This window comes from Hippoglossus hippoglossus, chromosome 23 (assembly GCF_009819705.1).
Source record: "Hippoglossus hippoglossus isolate fHipHip1 chromosome 23, fHipHip1.pri, whole genome shotgun sequence".
NCBI lineage: Eukaryota > Metazoa > Chordata > Actinopteri > Pleuronectiformes > Pleuronectidae > Hippoglossus > Hippoglossus hippoglossus.
Window position 1 is genome coordinate 17,214,883 of NC_047173.1, and position 18,095 is coordinate 17,232,977.

General features: G+C 45.1%; 1 protein-coding gene across 1 annotated transcript in view; it reads right to left on the reverse strand.

Annotated features, from left to right (window-relative positions):
- The window catches only part of LOC117757011 (thyrotropin-releasing hormone-degrading ectoenzyme-like), a 114,869-nt gene that overhangs the window by 86,565 nt on the left and 10,209 nt on the right, over positions 1-18,095 (reverse strand). Inside the window, 1 exon segment of the mRNA XM_034577724.1 lies at positions 11,874-12,150. Within this exon segment, the coding sequence (XP_034433615.1) occupies positions 11,874-12,150 (277 nt within the window).

Sequence of the window (18,095 nt, forward strand, 5' to 3'; positions counted from 1 at the left end):
TCATCAAGGCCCAAACGTCCCTTCAACTCAATCAAGCTGCAGCAAATTACTCAATTACACATTTCACTAAGTGTCAAATCTGGTTCCACAGCGAAAACTAATTAGATCTTTCCATGTTTCATCCTTCCATCACTTTAGTGGAGATCTGTTCGGTAGCTTTGGTGTAAACCTGCTGACAAACAAACAAACCAACAAACAAGTGGTCGTTCCTCATCATCTTCATCAAGATCAATAATTTCTTCTCGGTGGAATCACAGAAAATGTCAACAACAAAAGTTCAATGTTGACGAAAGTGATGACAATTGTTGTGTAGTTCTTTCCCGACCTTTATCACATCCTTCCAACACGTTTCAATAAAGTCTGCTCAGTAGTTTTTGTGCAATCAGACCAATAAACAAACCAAACAACCAAAGGTAAAAACCTCCTTGAAGATTATATGTGATAAAATCTTGCCACGTTAGAAATAATCTAAAAGTTGATCTTATAACTTTTAAAGACGTGGACACCTTCATCTCGTCTGCAGCGGCCGGAACCTAAAATCTATAAAACGTACAAAACTCAGTTGCCTTTAGAACCGGGAGACGTTTGTTTCAGAAATGATTTTAAGATCTTATTGATTACTCTTAAGGTGTCCTACTTCAAGGCGTCTTAAATATATCCGACCTCTCGGTCCCCTGTGCACCTCCAGGTCCTCGGGCACCGGCCTGTTATCTGTCCCAGAAACCTGTTTGAGAACTAAAGGGGACAGAGCGTCTGTAGTCGAGGCCCCGAGGCCCCGGAAGGATCAGCCGGAGGAAATCAGGTCGGCTGACTCAGTAATTTCTTTTTAAAAGTCTCTTCAACAGACAAAACTTTTACAGGCTTGTGTTTGTGGCGTGTTGCTTTGAATGGATGGTGTCGGACTGGCCACCTCTCCAGAGGGTACCCCGCCTCACGCCCTGGGATTCAGACCCCTATTCTACACAGTCCTGGTCCCCAGAGGACGCATCCCCAGATGTTTCCTCTAGCTCCACCATGTGGTGGAAATTCTTGTTTTTAAGTGAAACGACTCGTCAGCTGTTGGATAGATTGTTATTGTTGTAATAATCTGTATGAAGATATTTGTTACCTTCGTTCTCATCATCGGTAAAAAGCAGCTCCTGCTGATCTCATATGAAAGATGTCGTCTCCTGAAGGATGAAGCTGCCGTGTCGACAGTTTCCTGGATTATATTCCTGTGGATTATCTCTGTTTGGATTCTCCCATGGATTATAGATCTGTTTCCTACAGAAGGTTTTTAATGCTCTGAAGTTGTGTTTTCACCTGTTTGTCTGTTTGTCTGTTTGTCTGTTTGTCTGTCTGTCTGTTTGTCTGTTTGTTTGTCAGCAGGTTTACGCTGAAACGATTTGCACAAACCTTGGAGGGATGTGACACAGACCAGATTAGAATCCATTAAATTCCAGGAGGGGAAAGACATGAAAACGGATCCTGAGCCACACACAGCAACTCAAACACTGTTTCTACTAATATCTATAAATACCAACATTATAAATAATGAACAAACATCACCACAGAAACAACAAACAAGCTAAATCTAGCTCCTCCTCTTGGTGTTCACTCCCTCCTCTTCTTCACTCCTCAGTTCCCACAGCACGACTGATTTTTCAATATAAATTCTAACTTTTTAAAGCCCCGCTCCTCTTATTCTCCTCTTTCTCCCTCTTTCTCCCTCTTTCTCCTCCTGCACCAGAACTCATCTCGGAGCGCGACAGCCGGCAGAGTGAGTATCAGAGGCTTTATTGAAATGGTGGCGTCTCTGAGTGGACTGGCAGCGAGCTGCTGAATTGAGTGTCATCTCCTGAGGATTCCTCAGTCGCCTCCAGTCATGTTCTCCCAGGTGAGGAGAAACCACGGAGCATTCGATTCTTCGATGTGTGTCTCTGTGTGTTCTCACTTCAAAGTATGAGCACAGTCAGCGTCCGTCACGGGACTGAGATGTTCTGCTGGAATCGAACTACAACCACCGGCGACACGAGGAAGGTCCTGAGTTTAAACACGCCTCAGTACATGTGTATGTTTCATGTCTCTCTCTCTCTTTCATCCTCGTATGTTTGTGTTCTTCAGGTTTCACATCCATCATGAACAATACTTCCTCTGAATTCTCACATGGTCTCACTCGGACATTTTCCAGATATTTCACTGGAGCTCTGTGAGGAAAAGCTCCAGAAAAATGTCTCCAGAACGTTTCAGGGAAATGTTCGGACTTTAGTGCGTCATGTCTGAACGAGTTCCACCGGCAGCGGGCGGGAAATTTAATTCTCTGTGTAGCTGACGTGTTTAATTCCTCCTCATTATTCCCGATCTGTACAACAACAGTCGTGTTAATACTCAGCACTGTGCAGTTTCTATTTCTGACAGATTTCTATTCATCGTCTAATCCAGTGGATTCTACTTTTCCATCATGAATTTAACTGCTGTTAATAAAACAGAAAAAACACTTTCTTCACATATTTCACAGTAAAATCCTTTTGAAGGAGGTGAAGGGATTATTCCCCCTGAACTGCAGCAAAGCTTTTAATGTGAAGCAGATTAACGGCAAACAGCGGCGGCAGCGGCAGCGGCGGCGGCAGCGGCGGCAGCGGCAGCGGCGGCGGCGGCAGCGGCGGCAGCGGCAGCGGCAGCGAGGTATCACAGCGAAGTGGAGCAGATCAGAAACAAGACGTCGCACAGAAATACCATCAAACACCCAGAAGCCAACGAGCGGCGCTGCAGAGGACGGCCTCTAATAATAGCCTGTCAGATAAAGGCCTGTCCGATCGGTGCAATTAAAGGAAATAAATGCCCTGGACCTTCTCACTCTACGAGCCGTGTGTTGTGTTGTGTTGTGTTGTTTTGTGTTGTAGACAAGGACGACAATTACCAGGACTGTCTCTGAAATCGAGAGCCAGACAGCGTCATCGCTTCCAGCAGCTGTGGAGACATCGATCACTCACAGGGTCTCGAACAGTAACTGCTCTCTGGGGCTTTGAGCTGCTGCAAGATACCGACACTACAAACAAGCTGCTGCTCTTTAATCAGATATTAGTTACACGTCTCAGGACTTGTAAACTCTTTTGATCATTCCATTTTGTTTTCTTTGTGATTTATGGTTCACAAATCCTCCGTGGGTTTGATCCCCGTCTCATTTAACACATTAAAAACTTGATTCCATAGGTAAAGGGCAAAGGGTCACATTCAATAAAGGGATTGGATTAAATAAAATGTGTTTAATTATGTATAAGTTTAACTTTGTTTAATTAAATCCCTCTCAAGTTATTTGATCTGTTCACATAACTCAACCTGACAGAAAACACTGGTGACGAACGGCGGCTCCAGACTCTTTGATTCTGCGACGCAAAGAACCTGAAACGTCCTTTTCTCCTCATCATCGTCGATCAACCCGGGAAAAGTACGAGTAAACGCCACGGTGACATTTTCTCTTCAAACGTTATTTAAAGTTTGTAAAATCAGGACACGAACACAAAACCTTCTCTTCTCCTCCCTCCACTCGCTCCTTGTTATCTCTTCGCTCGCCCGTGACATCTCTCGCCGCGTTCTGTCGCTCCGTCTGTCGCCCTTGGATGATGGATGGGGTGATGGACGCTCGGTTGCCACGGTAATTTGATGGATGGTTTAGCAACTGATAAGAGCGCCCGGAGAGCGCGGCAGCTCTCGGCGACACACACTCGTGACGTACTGTACGAGGGTCCTCGGCTCCGAGAGGCCCTCAGACACTCGCCGCTCCCCCCCCCCCCACAACAAACACTGGTGACCCGTGACTGCGGCGCCACACATCTGTCCAACAGTATCATCACCTCTTCTGACGCCGGCGCCGCGATGAAGTGAGACGGGCCCCGGGAGCCGGAGCAAGGATAACAGTCTCTCTGTCAATGTCAACAAGACAAAGGAGATGATTGTTGACTGCAGGAGGACCGGAGCACGAGGGGGGAGGCGACCGGGGGGGCACGGGCGCCGTCTGGTGACACAGCGTCCTGTTGCCATAGTAACACATATACCACACTAACGTGCATGGACATGGAGCCAGGTCAGAGATGTTTTTACAGTAAAGCGATATTATATTTGCAAAGTCCTTAATCGTGTGTTAACAATTAACTACAAACAGATGTTATTGATTCAAGAATATGGAATTATTGGTTATTGGTAAAAAGTCAAAGATAGAGTTCAACTAATTTACCGGTTGGTCGATAAAAAAATAGGTTTTTCACAGAGATATCGTTAACTTCTATTTTACACAATAAACAAATCAGTGCATTTATCTCTCCTCCAAAAGTTCCACCACTGTTCAAATTTCTTCCTCATGTCTTATGATCGTCTCCCTTGAACTATGGGCAACACACTGCCCCCCCCTGACTTCCTGTGGTACTGCACAGGTTTGCCGGTTTGGTCGGTTTCCGTAAGCTTTCAGAGGACGAGCAAGAATCTGGACAAATTGAACAAAACCAGGAACGAATCGAAAGTTGAACATAAATGAGTCTGATGATCGACCGTCAACATATTTAGATCTTTAATCTCTTTTCTAAAAGCTTTGATGAATCTCTGACATACTTTACTTCTGTGTCATTAACGTTTCGATCTGCTTCACATTTCCAGTTCTCCGTGCAGATTCCCTCTCTGATGTGCAAACAGTAGTTTTCCTTTCTTTAGCATCCGGCGGTGATTCGTGGGAGTCGTCACGTCGTCTTTCCTCTGAAGTGTCGCTGCCTGTCGATGCTACGAAGTGGGACGGTAGCCGGAGGCGTTCTGACGACATCATTCTCATTTTTTTATCACGTTGTTTATTGTGAGTAATATTTCACAGCCCGAGGAGGTGAAACGATCCAATATTTGATGAGAGGAAAAAGAGGAAATTGACTCTTCTTGGCAGAAATGTGTTTTTTCTTCTTCTTATTATTACGTTAGTCATGTTGCTGCTCAGACTCAGGACGAGTCAAAGGTTATGTTCGGTCATGGAACATTAATCTATATCATCAAATGAGTTATTTGATGATATAAAAACAGGCTGAGGCCGACTCCTGATTGGCCGGGAGTGGAGACCCGTTCTCCGTCTGTATTAACGCTCGATGGTTGAAACGCAATAAAACACTTGATGTAATTTGTTTGTTTACAAAAGCAACAAAAGCAAACGTCTAAAAACTTGTGCTGCATATTTAATAAGTTACTTCTTTGAAGCAGGTTGTCTTTCATCAGTCTTTCTCAACAGCGTCTCTGTTCTAAATCCAACGTGACTCTGCTGCTGCTGCACCAGTCAGGGACATCCCATAATCTTTTACAACAATAATGAAACCACATCGTTTTCTTTGCATTAAACTACATCTCCCATGAGCCTCGGGAACGCGTCCCCCTGTCCGTCCATGTTGTTAAACCTCAGTTAAAGTAATGGCTGTCATATAAAACTCCAGTGTTGAAGTGACCTTTATCATCTGACCCACGGTCGTTATCATATTATCATTATGGGATGTTAATGTGACTTTTTAATGTCGTTACAGGAGTTTAATGGTCGACTCTAAAAACACCGACACTAAAGACACAACTTTTCTCACAGGATCCAGGAAGGAAACATTTTTAATGTTTTTTCTTTATGACAGAACGTTAATATGTTCATGTTAATGTGTCTTTTATTCACTTTTAACCATTAACATGTTCATTGTTCTTATAATAAACGAAGATGGTTTATTTTGTATATTGGTCCGCCCGATAAAATACTGTGTGTGTGTGTGTGTGTGTGTGTGTGTGTGTGTGTGTGTGTGTGTGTGTGTGTGTGTGTGTGTGTGTGTGTGTGTGTGTGTGTGTGTGTCACTGATGTGTTTTTAATAGTTTGCTGCCTCAGAGGAATAACATCCATCAGACGGTGGAACCACAGACATTATATAAACTTAAGACATTAAGTATAAAAATACATTAGTATGTAGAATATGAATATGTATATAATCTCTATTGGCCTGTTTAAACAATATGAAGCAGCTGTTCTCAGTGTGATTGATCCTCTGAGGCTCAAACCTGCTTGAGAAACACCGACACTTTAACTCAGTGACGGAACGTGAAGGACTAACGAGCTGCATGGGGGGGGGGGGGGGGGGGTATTGAACCAGGAGTTCAGCTGGGTCATCACACACGCTTTTGTTTGTCTGTTTGTTTCCTGTGAGATGTGAATCCTCCCTGAAGGGAAAGTGGCTCATTACGGGAACAGAGATTCTCACAGAGTCGCATTAGAAAGACGATTCATCACAGAGACAAAGAGCCGGAGAAACAGAAGAGACGGTTCAGAGAAGACACAGAGGAATTACAGTCCACAATGGAACCAGGAATCACACCAGACCCACGGAAATCCTCAGACCTTAAGATCTGAATACTGATGTTTGATTACAGCTCAGCATTCATCACCATCGTCCCCCACGACTGCAAAGCCACTGACAGATCCTCGTCCATCATCAGGCCTGATCACCGACAACAAAGAACTGGTCCTGAACCAGGTGGACCACCACAGAGCAACAGTTACATCCTGCTGAAGATCAACCACAGAACCTGTGGAGAGGAGATACCTCTTCACACCCAGCAACTCTCCAACAATCCAGACTGACTCGACCTCCTGAGACAGAAACATAAAGTCTCATCCTCCATCCTGAAGACCTTCAGCTCCTCGGCTGTGGAGAGGGAGCTGCTCTGTCCTGAACACAGGATCAGAGCACCTCCTCCCAAACCTGAGTGATATCTCCAGATATCTCTTCCCTCCGAGGGTGAAGCTCTGAGCCCAAAACTTCATGAGGGACGTTTCACAACCCGACAATGGACTGAACGTTCTAGAGACGTCGCTGGAGATCAAATCAGACATATGGCTGATTTCTATGTGTGTGTAATCTGTTGCAGATTGATTGAATTCATGGGGTGGGGGGGGGCAGAGGTTTGCAGTCCACCGACCTGGGACACGCCCTTCATCTCCGTAGCAACCAAGTATGAACACATCAGCAACAAGCAAACGTTATGATGATGAGCTCCTACATCGTCGTTTCCAGATTAAACTTAATCTCTGGATGTAAAACACAGAGACTAAATTCCTGCTCTTCTCTCCGGTTGGAGGAGGACGGGGGGGACGAATGTCTCCGTCAGATGAAGCTGCTCTAACGCTCGTGAGGAGGATGGAGGGATGTGTTTGTTTCTCCTCTCCCTCTGTCACATAAAGCAGTTTCTTTCAAAGGTTTGGAGGAGGAGGAGGAGGAGGAGGAGGAGGAGGACGGCGGACGGGAGGATTAATGTTTCTGTCAGAAGAAGCTTCTCTGCAAACAGACAGCAGCGTCTCCTCCGCCTTCAGGCTGAAACAAGGATTTTAATATGAGAGCGCTGCTGTAACAGAGACGCAGAGCGGTTCCAGCGACTGTTTGTAAATATGAAAATATGCATATGCTGCTTCCTGCATCTCTTTCATGCAGCGCTCGCTTCATTCTCCCTCTCTCTCTCTGCAAACAGAAGCACATCACGCTTCTTCAAAAAATTATTCAAAAGATATTCAAGCAAAACGATCTCACACTTCATCTGGAATCTGTCCTTCCACGGTGTTTCAGTCCTGGTGACTGATCAGACATGGAGCAGCAGGGACACGTCCTCCTGTCTATAGATGTTCATGTCTTCTTCACGGTTCCCTGCAGAGAAACCAAACCCCGACCGGCTTATCTGTCTCCGTGTTCCCTCTTCAGCTCCGACGCTGATAAGGATGATGCAGTACGCGTTTTCAGAGCTGATTGTTTCCTGTGAATTTAAATTATGAGCTGATGTGTTTTGACAGCGACAACTTCTTTTACGTTTTAAAGCCCTGGATACTTAACCTGTATCCGTTGTATTGTTTGCCTCCACAAACTTCAGTCTTTTCAATTTTTATTCCAGATTCATATGAGGTCACCGTGACCTTTGACCTTTGACCACCCAGATCTTATCAGTGAATCAATGAGTCTAAGTGACATTTGTGGTGAATTAATAAAGAGGCATTTTGAAGATAACGTGTTCTCGAGGCAAAACAGAAAGTTTGTGTGGCCAACGTGACCTTGACCTTCGACCTTCGACCATTAAAATCAAACCAATCCATCTCGGAGTCCAGATTTATATTTACACTAGATTTAAAGAAATTGGGTCAAAATGCTCCTGAGATGCTGCGTTCACAAGACCAGGAACGAAGGTCACAGTGACCTTCACCTTGGACCAGTTGTTCACAAGCAGGGGACGGACAGACACCTGAGAACATGGAGCCTCCGGCCTCTGACGCTGCTGCAGACGCTTAAAGAAACTAAATAAAGTCAAGTCATTGTCATGATTCAGTTCTTGTGAATTCATCGAAAATCACGGCTACAAACGAGTTAACGCAATCTAACAAGTGAATTAGGATCTAAGCTGGACAGGAAATTTGCAATTTTCTAAGTTAAATGAGACTTATAGGACTTTACCGCCAAGATAAATTAGAATATGAAGATTTGGAAGCAGCTTAATGTGCCTAAGTAATATCCTAGGTTTATAAGTGATTCAGCAATATCTGATTTCTTGGAAACGTCGTCTTCGTTTTGAGGGAAACTGGAGCTGATCCCGAAATCCTGGAAAATCCCTTAATTTATAACCGTGTGTTTGCTGCGACACCTGTAGAGTCCGAGACCAGAGAAGGTTTTAACCTTCACGCTCTTTATTTACCCGAGAGATGAAAGTGAAACCAGAGAAGTGGGAGCGTCGGTCTCTGGTGAGTTAAAGTGAGAAGGACGAAAAAAATAAAGATTAATTTGTTCATTACGAAGACAAAGAAGATTCACAAGCCTGAATGGTTCCACCTTATTACTGCTCTGCACACACACACACACACACACGCGCACACACACACACACACACACACACGCACACATACTGTTAGAGGTGGTGATAGTTATGAATGACCCAGATATGATTTGTCATTAAAGCAGCATTTCACTAAAATTATCTTTTAGTAACGAGGAGACACGAACTGCGTGTATATGTGTGTGAGTGTGTGTGTGTGTGTGTGTGTGTGTGTGTGTGTGTGTGTGTGTGTGTGTGTGTGTGTGTGTGTGTGTGTGTGTACGCTGCAGTGCTGTCCTTGAGCTTCTGGCAGACGAGATGGATGAGCTGTAATTACACCGATAGAGAGATGATCGGAGGAGTGGAGGAGGAAGAGGGAGGAGGAGGAGGAGGAGGAACAAGGTCGTGCATGTATTCGTCCTTGTGTGAGAACGCTGATGCGTGCGTGTGCATATATCTGTTTTAAATCTTGTTGTGGTTACAGGATATCCGACAAATCACAATCAGAAAACAAACACAATAGAAAATGATGACGCCTGGACATAAAAGCAGAAACCTGATGGCGTCTTCTACCGGTCGCTAGGAAACATCAACGTGTCCGCCATGTTGGACCAAAACTGGACAACGCCAAAGTGTCTTGATCACCGCCCGTTGGCCGGCTGCAGTATAGATCATAAACTGAGCATCCTCCATGTTAGTGGAAATGGACCAAACTAAATAAGACTCACGGAGACTCAGAGGTTTGCGTCCTCCCATCCGGACGCTCCTGAAGACTTCAGTGCTCACACGACTGATCGGGGAGAAGTTATTAAATCACGTCGACCTCTATGCAAAGGAAAGTCAATTATCTCATATCTCAAGACGCCGCTGTTATCTCGAGTTCACATCTTAATGAGCGTGTTATAACACTTGCTGCCGTCTGACTCCGTTGTTTCATCCTCAGATAATAATCTTATCTGAGGAGTTCGACTCTGGAGATTTTGAACGTGTCAGAGATGAGAAACCGATATGAGCATTTGATTAAGACACATCAGGAGATATCGAGCATTGTTTTCCTGCGATTAAAAACTCAAACTTGTCATTTTATCAAGATGACAAAGTGCGTTGGTGAGACCTACATGACTTTACCGCCTCATTATCGCCTGACAGCAGATGGTGATCTTATTAAGCTTCGTAACGAGGATTCTCCAGTGAGTTATTACCGTACTTGCTCCGCAGAGCTGAGGACTTGTGAAAGACGGATGAGCAGAGATAACAGAGGCCAAGTTGCTCTGGTTTATAGACCCTAAAGACACAGGATCCTGCACTTCCCATGATGCAACAGGTCTGCAACGCCTCTGTTAAACCCGCTCTACCTGGTAGTTCCGACATCTTTCCGCCTGTTGCTCTCAGGGGGGGGGGTTTCTAAACCGGAGCTGAGACGAAACTCCGTCACAGTCACAGAGAACATTATACAGCGATGAAGAAGTCATTTGACAGGTTCTATTCACTGAAGAAGGTCAAAGTTCCCTGGTAGATATTAAATAAAGGTGAAATAACATTCTTGAAGTTTTCCTCGAGCATAAAAGCAAACAGACAGACGACCTGTATCGACTCTGTCTTCATGGGAGCATTTGTCGATCTGTTCTTAAAACTTCTGAAACCAAACCAGCTGACATCTGTCATTACACAAGCCCCGCCCACTTCAAACCAGTAAGAACAGTCAAGATCTCAAATACACGAATCTGTGACGTGACAAAATGCTGGGCCCAGATTTCGCCAACCAGTGAATCTGGAATCGTCACCAGTTCAACTTTTAGGTTTGAATTCTCACTATTTCTGGTTAAAGTGGCAGAAACTGGATGTTTTGAACATTTCTTCACTTTTAGCTGCTTCTTAAAGTTGTTGCCGGTGGTTTATTAGACATTTATCGGGGGAGGAGAACTCAACACCTCTTTTTAACCAGTTCCTCGGGGGGGAAACTCAGTGGTGTGTGTAAAATGTTTAAAGTTTCCCTTGAAGGCTCCTCTCACTGCTGACCTCTTTTCTCTGGTTATCTTGGGATATGAAGCCGTTATTCCCCAATCAAAACTTCATTATGCTGATTATTATCTGAAGATAAGAACTGCTGCTCATATTTAGTGTCTCAACCCCAGAGACACAGATTTAATCATTTAAAAAAAAATACAGTTTAGAGGTGATGGGGCTTCAATGCACCGTTAGGTTTGGAGGTGTCACTCGTCTCCATCACTTTAACGATGAGTCGTTCCTCTCGGCCTCGAGACGACAGAGGAGAAAAGAAGAAGCCGACACAGGATCGACAATATTTGGTGTTTGATACGTAATTAGATCATTAAATAAACCTCCCGGGAGACGTGATTTCAAAAATAAAGAAGAGCATCACCATCATTTCGTATCTGAGCAAAAGGAAATCATTTAAGTTGGGAGATAAAAGTCAGAGAAGTGACTTTGTAAAGACGTTGTTTGCTCGGTTCAGTTATTTTTATCTGCCCGAGTTTTTAATTGATGTGTGAAAGTCGTTTTACTCTTTCTTCTTGTCTGTGTTGTCTTGTTTTCACTATTGTCTCGTCATCTGCAGCAAACACGACACGACAGAAACACTCTGTTCAAAAAAGCTTTTTGAAAACCAGCTCTCATCAAACTTTAGCCTTAAAAAGAGAGAATTATCTATACCAATATTAGATATATTGGCCTATATTATGTATTCAAAAAATAAGAAGACGTCATTATCAAATCCTTATGATGAAGAGATGTAATTGAGGCTTTTTTTAATAGTATATTTTACACTTTAACCATAAACCTTATTATAAATAACTACATATTCAACATTTTATATATAAAATGTGAATATAAATATTTTCTGCATTGTTTATTCTCTAAATTAAAAGTTTTAATCCCGTTCTCACATCGACATATTGTTATATGTCGATGTGAGAACGCAAACATAAACCCATCAGTGAAAGGATAATATTGTATATTTAAGCTGCAGACTCCCAGCAGCCCCCTTGTTCCCCCCCCCCCCCCGTGTGTTTGGCGTGTGGAGGACTGACCGTCACGCCGCTGTCGGTCTGCGTCTCCTTGTAGGTGAAGTTGCAGACGGCCCAGGCCAGGTAGTACGTGGACATGCGAGGCGTCCGGGCGAAGCGATTGGTCACAAAGCCGTCGTCGTCCGCCAGCGAGCTGCTCTCGACGGGCATGTTGGACAGCGAGGTGTACTGCGGGTCGTGGTGGAGGGTGAGGGAGAACGTGGCCTTGTAGACGGGCTCGTCGAAGCAGGGGAAGGCCTTCCGGGCGTGGATCGGACTGAACTGAGTCACAGCCAAGTAACTGAGGGACAGACGGAAGACAACGTGTTAATAATCACACAGAGAAAAGACGACACTGCAGAGAAGGGGCCACAGAGTGAAATGTACGCAGGTGCATTGTGGGAGTAAACAGATTTTCTGACAACACTATAAAATGTGACTCTCTTTCTCTAACCGGGACGTCGTTGTGAGTAATGATCTATTTCAGCTTCGGAGCAGAACAACGAGTCTTCACACACCTGAACATCGGCCAGAACAATATGGATCTTCTGTCAGATAAGGTCTCATTTTAAAAGTCGGTCCAGTTCAAGTCACTGTAATAACACGGCGAAGCTGCTGGAGCCTGTATTGGCAGAGTGTGTGTGTCGTAATCAAACAGCTGTCAGCGCGGTCACGAGAGGCGGCTGCAGGAGGACGATGGGCAAATGAAAACCAGGATCCTCCATCACGGCTGACGGCGCCACACCCGGCGAGGCGGCGTCTGAATTCACTTTTCATTGGTACGAAGCCATTTCCTCTCGTAACAGTTACAGTTTCACAGTGAATTAAAGGTCCTCACGGGTCCATTCAGCTCCGAGGAACCACGACTCGGCCGTGTCCAAATCATTTTCAGTCTAATTAGGTCGAGGCAGGGTCCCCCCCCCTCCTATTACCACGAGTCCTGGGTCTTATTCTGTCCTTTTCCACAAATCCTCTCATTCCCATTTATGTCTCCTTTCTTTTTTCCTTTTATCATTTTCTACAATTATCTCTCCCTCCTCCTCCTCTTCTTCCTCCTCCTCCTCCTGCTGCTCCTCCCTGGTTCCTTACTCACTCTCTCTCTCTCTCTCTCTCTCTCTCTCTCTCTCTCTCTCTCTCTCTCTCTCTCTCTCTCTCTCTCTCTAACCTCTCCTTCCTTCCAGGTCCCTGAGTCAGTAAATTACCGTCATCACAAAAGACGAGTGATGACACAGAACAAAAGGAGCTTTGAGCTGTTCCCACACTCTGATCTCATTGGTCGGCTTCAGATTGGACCCGACTCTACACGATGTTCTGAAACCATCTTTGAGAATCACCAAAACTAACATATAGACCAAGATTTCAAAATGTCAGAAAGTATGGGTTATGAGACATAACTCACTTGTTTCAGCCTCAATGATCAAATAATCAAATCAATCCAAATACATTTGCCCATATTTGGTTTCCATTAAAGCTCCATATGTCTTTTTGGTTTGGTCCTAGTCCCGTCTGATAACATGGAGGAGGCAGGATTCATGCGACGCGCTCACTGATTTGTTACATCGAGAGTTTAATTCAAGAAGAGACGTAGAAAAGGAACCTGTCCGTCTTTCAGAGTAAAACCTCATGAAACCATCACATCAGCAAAGTTCGGCCCAGAATCCAAATGAAGTCATTAGAGGAAGTTGGTTAAAGAGCAACTGCAGCTGCGTTGAATTAAACATGAAATGACCCACAATGCACTGCGTTGGATTCTGATTCACCTGGTTGAGAACATGTGAGGGGCTGTTTGTGTTTGAAGCTGCCAGGTGCATCATGGGAGAAACGACAGGTTGAACCGGAGTTCTGGGAGTTAGAGGATAATCTCGGTGAAGTCGGAGCAGACGGGTTTTTACATAAAAACATTTTCTTCTTGTTCCGAATGAAAAACGTCGTCGACAGAGAAAAGATAATCCAAAATAAACAGCAGGAAACTTTCTGTTTCCCGACGACTTCTTTAAGCCGAGTTTCAGGATTCGGTATCGGAGCTTTGTTGAGTCACCTGACAGACGCAGGGAGACGTTCAAACTCAGAGAATTAATCCCTGTGGAAACTTTGCTATCGCACTCACACCTTTTACTGTTTGTGGAGATGAAAGAAAGGAAGGAGACAGAGGAGGAGGAGGAGGAGGAGGAGAGGAAGAGGCTGAAGACGAGAGGATGAAGGGTGGATGAGTCTCAGGTAACATCATCATAACACACTGTGACTGACTGAGGAAGCTTTCACACCTTGTTTGTTTCAGACCTTCAGACTTTACAGGTGGAGGAAGAGGAGGATAAGAGAGGGATGAACGATGAAGAGGAGGAGGAGGATGGACGAGGTGGAGACGAGGATGAGGAGAGCAGAGGAAGAGGAGGATAAGAGAGGGATGAACGATGAAGAGGAGGAGGAGGATGGACGAGGTGGAGACGAGGATGAGGAGAGCAGAGGAAGAGGAGGATAAAAGAGGGATGAACGATGAAGAGGAGGAGGAGGATGGACGAGGTGGAGACGAGGATGAGGAGAGCAGAGGAAGAGGAGGATAAGAGAGGGATGAACGATGAAGAGGAGGAGGAGGATGGACGAGGTGGAGACGAGGATGAGGAGAGCAGAGGAAGAGAAGAAAGACAAGAAGGGATGGAAGAGGAGGACGACATGAAGAAGAACAGGATGGAGGGAAAATGCTCGTATTGGAAAAGATGAAGAAAGAAAATAAAGAAGGTGATAAAAGAGAAACGAAACAGGAGGATGAAAAAGAAGGGAGGAGAAGGAGCTACGTTTCCCAGAATGCACTGCGAGCCAACCAGCTACAACAGCTCTCAGTTTTCATCCTGGTTTTATATCACTTCATTATTTGTTCTGATGAGAATCATTCAGCGGAGAGAGAGAGAGAGAGAGAGAGAGAGAGAGAGAGAGAGAGAGAGAGAGAGAGAGAGAGAGAGAGAGACAGGGGGGGGGGGAGTAAAGGAGGAGGAGAGAGAGAAAAAGAGACAATGGATTGAAAGAAGAGAGGAGGCAGAGGAAGGAGGGGAGACAGATGAAAAGAAGGAGTGAGAGGAGATGAAAGGAGGAGTGGAAGAGGTGGAGAAGGAGAAAACATAATGATGGAGGGAGGGGGGGGAGGCGAAGAATGGAGTAGGGGAGAAATATGAATAATAAACAGGGCGAACGAGGCAGACGTAGACAGAGAGAGAGAATAATGGAGAAAGCCTGAGAGGGACGAGATAAAGAGAGAATCTATTAGAGAGGAGGATGAGTCTGTAACACACACGCACACAAACACAGACACACACACACATACACACACACACAAACACAGACACACACACACACACACACATATACACAAACACAGACACGTACACACACATGACATCCTGCAGGTTGTCCACGGTCGCTGCTGTCAAGGTAACACTTGTTGTCACAGTAATCCTGATTGACAACCAAGTCAACAGTGATGCACCGGAAAACACAATACAACAAAACACAACACACACACACACACACACACACACACACAAGCACACACTTACACTCACACACACGCACATAAACACAAACACACTCTTGCATGAATTCATTGGGCAACGATTTGCTTCTTCTCCTGAACGGCAGCAGAAAAATGGAAATTACATAATTTCCCACTGTAATGTTTTGCTATTATTTGTGTTAAGATACCGGTGAGTGACACACACACACACACAGACACACAAAGTGAGAGCGTAACACACACCTCATCCAGATTCAGATCTGTGACCGAAGAAAAAAACTGTTGAGTCAGGTGGTTGTGTGTGTGTGTGTGTGTGTGTCTGTGTGTGTGTGAGACGCACACTGATGTTGGATAGACTGATCTCTCTGTGTGCTGTCTCAATTCTTGCTCTCAAATTGAAAAGACTGCAGTGTGTGTGTGTGTGTGTGTGTGTGTGTGTGTGTGTGTGTGTGTGTGTGTGTGTGTGTGTGTGTGTGTGTGTGTGTCGCTTGTGCAGATATAGTTTTACACAGGAAGCCGGTGAAGAGGCTGATTCATCACCGTTGCTATAAAAACATGCGAGTGACGGAGGACATGGTTACGATCAGATTTCGTTTCTGCTCTTCTATTTAGGGAGCGAGGGGGGAGGAGCCGAGGATGGAGGAGATAAGAGAGGGGGGAGGAAGGTGAGGATAGGGGGGAGATAAGGAGGTGAGGTAGGGGGGAGATAAGGGAAGGGGAGGGCGATAAGGAGGCGGTGGTTGGACTTCCTGCTCCTTCCCGACCCGCTGATGAGCTCATACAGGTGAAAACAGATTCAGTCACTGAGCTCAAACCTCAAACTGGCAAAGAAACGTTATTTAAACGTAAGGCTAACTGGTAAGGGGCGGGGCTTGTTACTTATCGTTACTTAGTCCTCGTGTCTGTGTTGAAACTGTGAGGATTCAAAACCATGAAGGATCTTCTCTTTACCGTTGATGCTGAATATTCCTGAAACTCAGATTTGATCAAATCAAACCAAACCCACTTGAGATCCGGTGGAGAAGTTTTTCATCTGCGTCTCCTTAACGAGGAGCCGACCTGCAGTTAACGAGGAGTCTGACCGCTAACGAGGCCGGGTTTGATGAGGCGTTAATGAGACAGACGGATGGTTAACGAAGGCTAGGTGAGAGTTTGAATTTTAATACTGAGCAGAGAGAAGCTGAATGGTCAACAGATCACTTCTCTCTCTCTCTCTCTCTCTGTCTCTCTCTCTCTCTCTCTCTCTCTGTCTCTCTCTCTCTCTCTCTCTCTCTCGCTCTCTCTCTCTCTCTCTCTCGCTCTCTCTCTCTCTCTCTCTCTCTCTCTCTCTCTCTCTCTCTCCCCCCCCTCTCTCTCTCTGTCTCTCTCTCTCTCTCTCTCTCTCTCTCTCTCTGTCTCTCTCTCTCTCTCTCTCTCTGTCTCTCTCTCTCTCTCTCTCTCTCTCTCTCCCCCTCTCTCTGTCTCTCTCTCGCTCTCTCTCTCTCTCTCTCTCTCTCTCTCTCTCTCCATCCTCCCTCTCTCTCTCTCTCTCTCTCTCTCTCTCTCTCTCTCTCTCTCGCTCTAATCGAGTGTTGAGATGAGATGTTTCAGATCGATGTGGCACCCCCCCGCTCTGCGACGTGTGTGTCAGTGGGTAACCTATCTAACATGGCAGTCAACTGAGGCAACTTAATAAATCTATTCGTTCTCTGAGCTTTTAAAACTCAAAATCACTCAGGAGGAGGAGGAGGAGGAGAAGGAGGAGGAGGAGGAGCTGAGCGATGAAGGTCTTCACAAATCCAAGATGTCGGCTTTGACCGGAGCAGAAGCTGTGACTCTCTCACCTCCAGAAGACTCTGTTCATATTTCGGACTCTTCATCAGCGAGGTCTGAACACACTGTTCATTAAGATGGACGCCATGACAGCTCCAGAAGGTGAAGCCAAAGGATCTACATCGCCCCCTGGTGGCTGGCTGCAATATGGGTCATAAGCCCCGTCCTCCATGTTAGCAGATGGGACATCTGACGTCAGAAATCCTCACTGTCTGATAATAAACTGCTGTAGCGTCCAGTCTGCAGAAGTATGGCTGCTCAGAGAATGTTATACAACCCCCTCTGTATACAAACTGTACATCACCACTACCATCTGACATCAGACGCCTCCAAAAACAACCAGTTCCTGCCGTCGCAGTAGAGATTAGTGTAAAATGTCCTTAACAGAAAACAGGTTCCTCACCTACGACCTATACGCCGTCACATGACTGAGTTATTAACCTTTAAAATCGTGTTTGTATCGTCTTCCTAACGTGTTGGTTTGTGCAGATGTTTGTACAGATGTTTGTACAGATGTTTGTGCAGATGTTTGTGCAGATGTTTGTACAGATGTTTGTACTTGTGTAGCTCCTATTGTATTTTTATCTGCGCTTCGTCTTTCTGCTGCTCTGTGACTTTTCTACCTCGGATCAATGAAGTGGTTTCTCATCTGAACATCTCACTGATGGTATCGCTCAGTGAAGTGAGTGGATGAGATAACAGAGCTGAGCTGAACACAGCGAGAAAAAGGATTAGAACTGACAAAGATCTTCTAGATATTCATGTTTAGAGATTTGACTTATTTCAGATTAATCTACGGATCAATTTCTTCACTAATAAAAGCAGTTTTCTCTATAAACATTCTCAGTTTACTGGAAAGTCCCACGAGTCCAACGAGGACGTGTAACGTGCACAAACCTCAGTTTTGAGCTCAAAGGAAGTAATTTCCA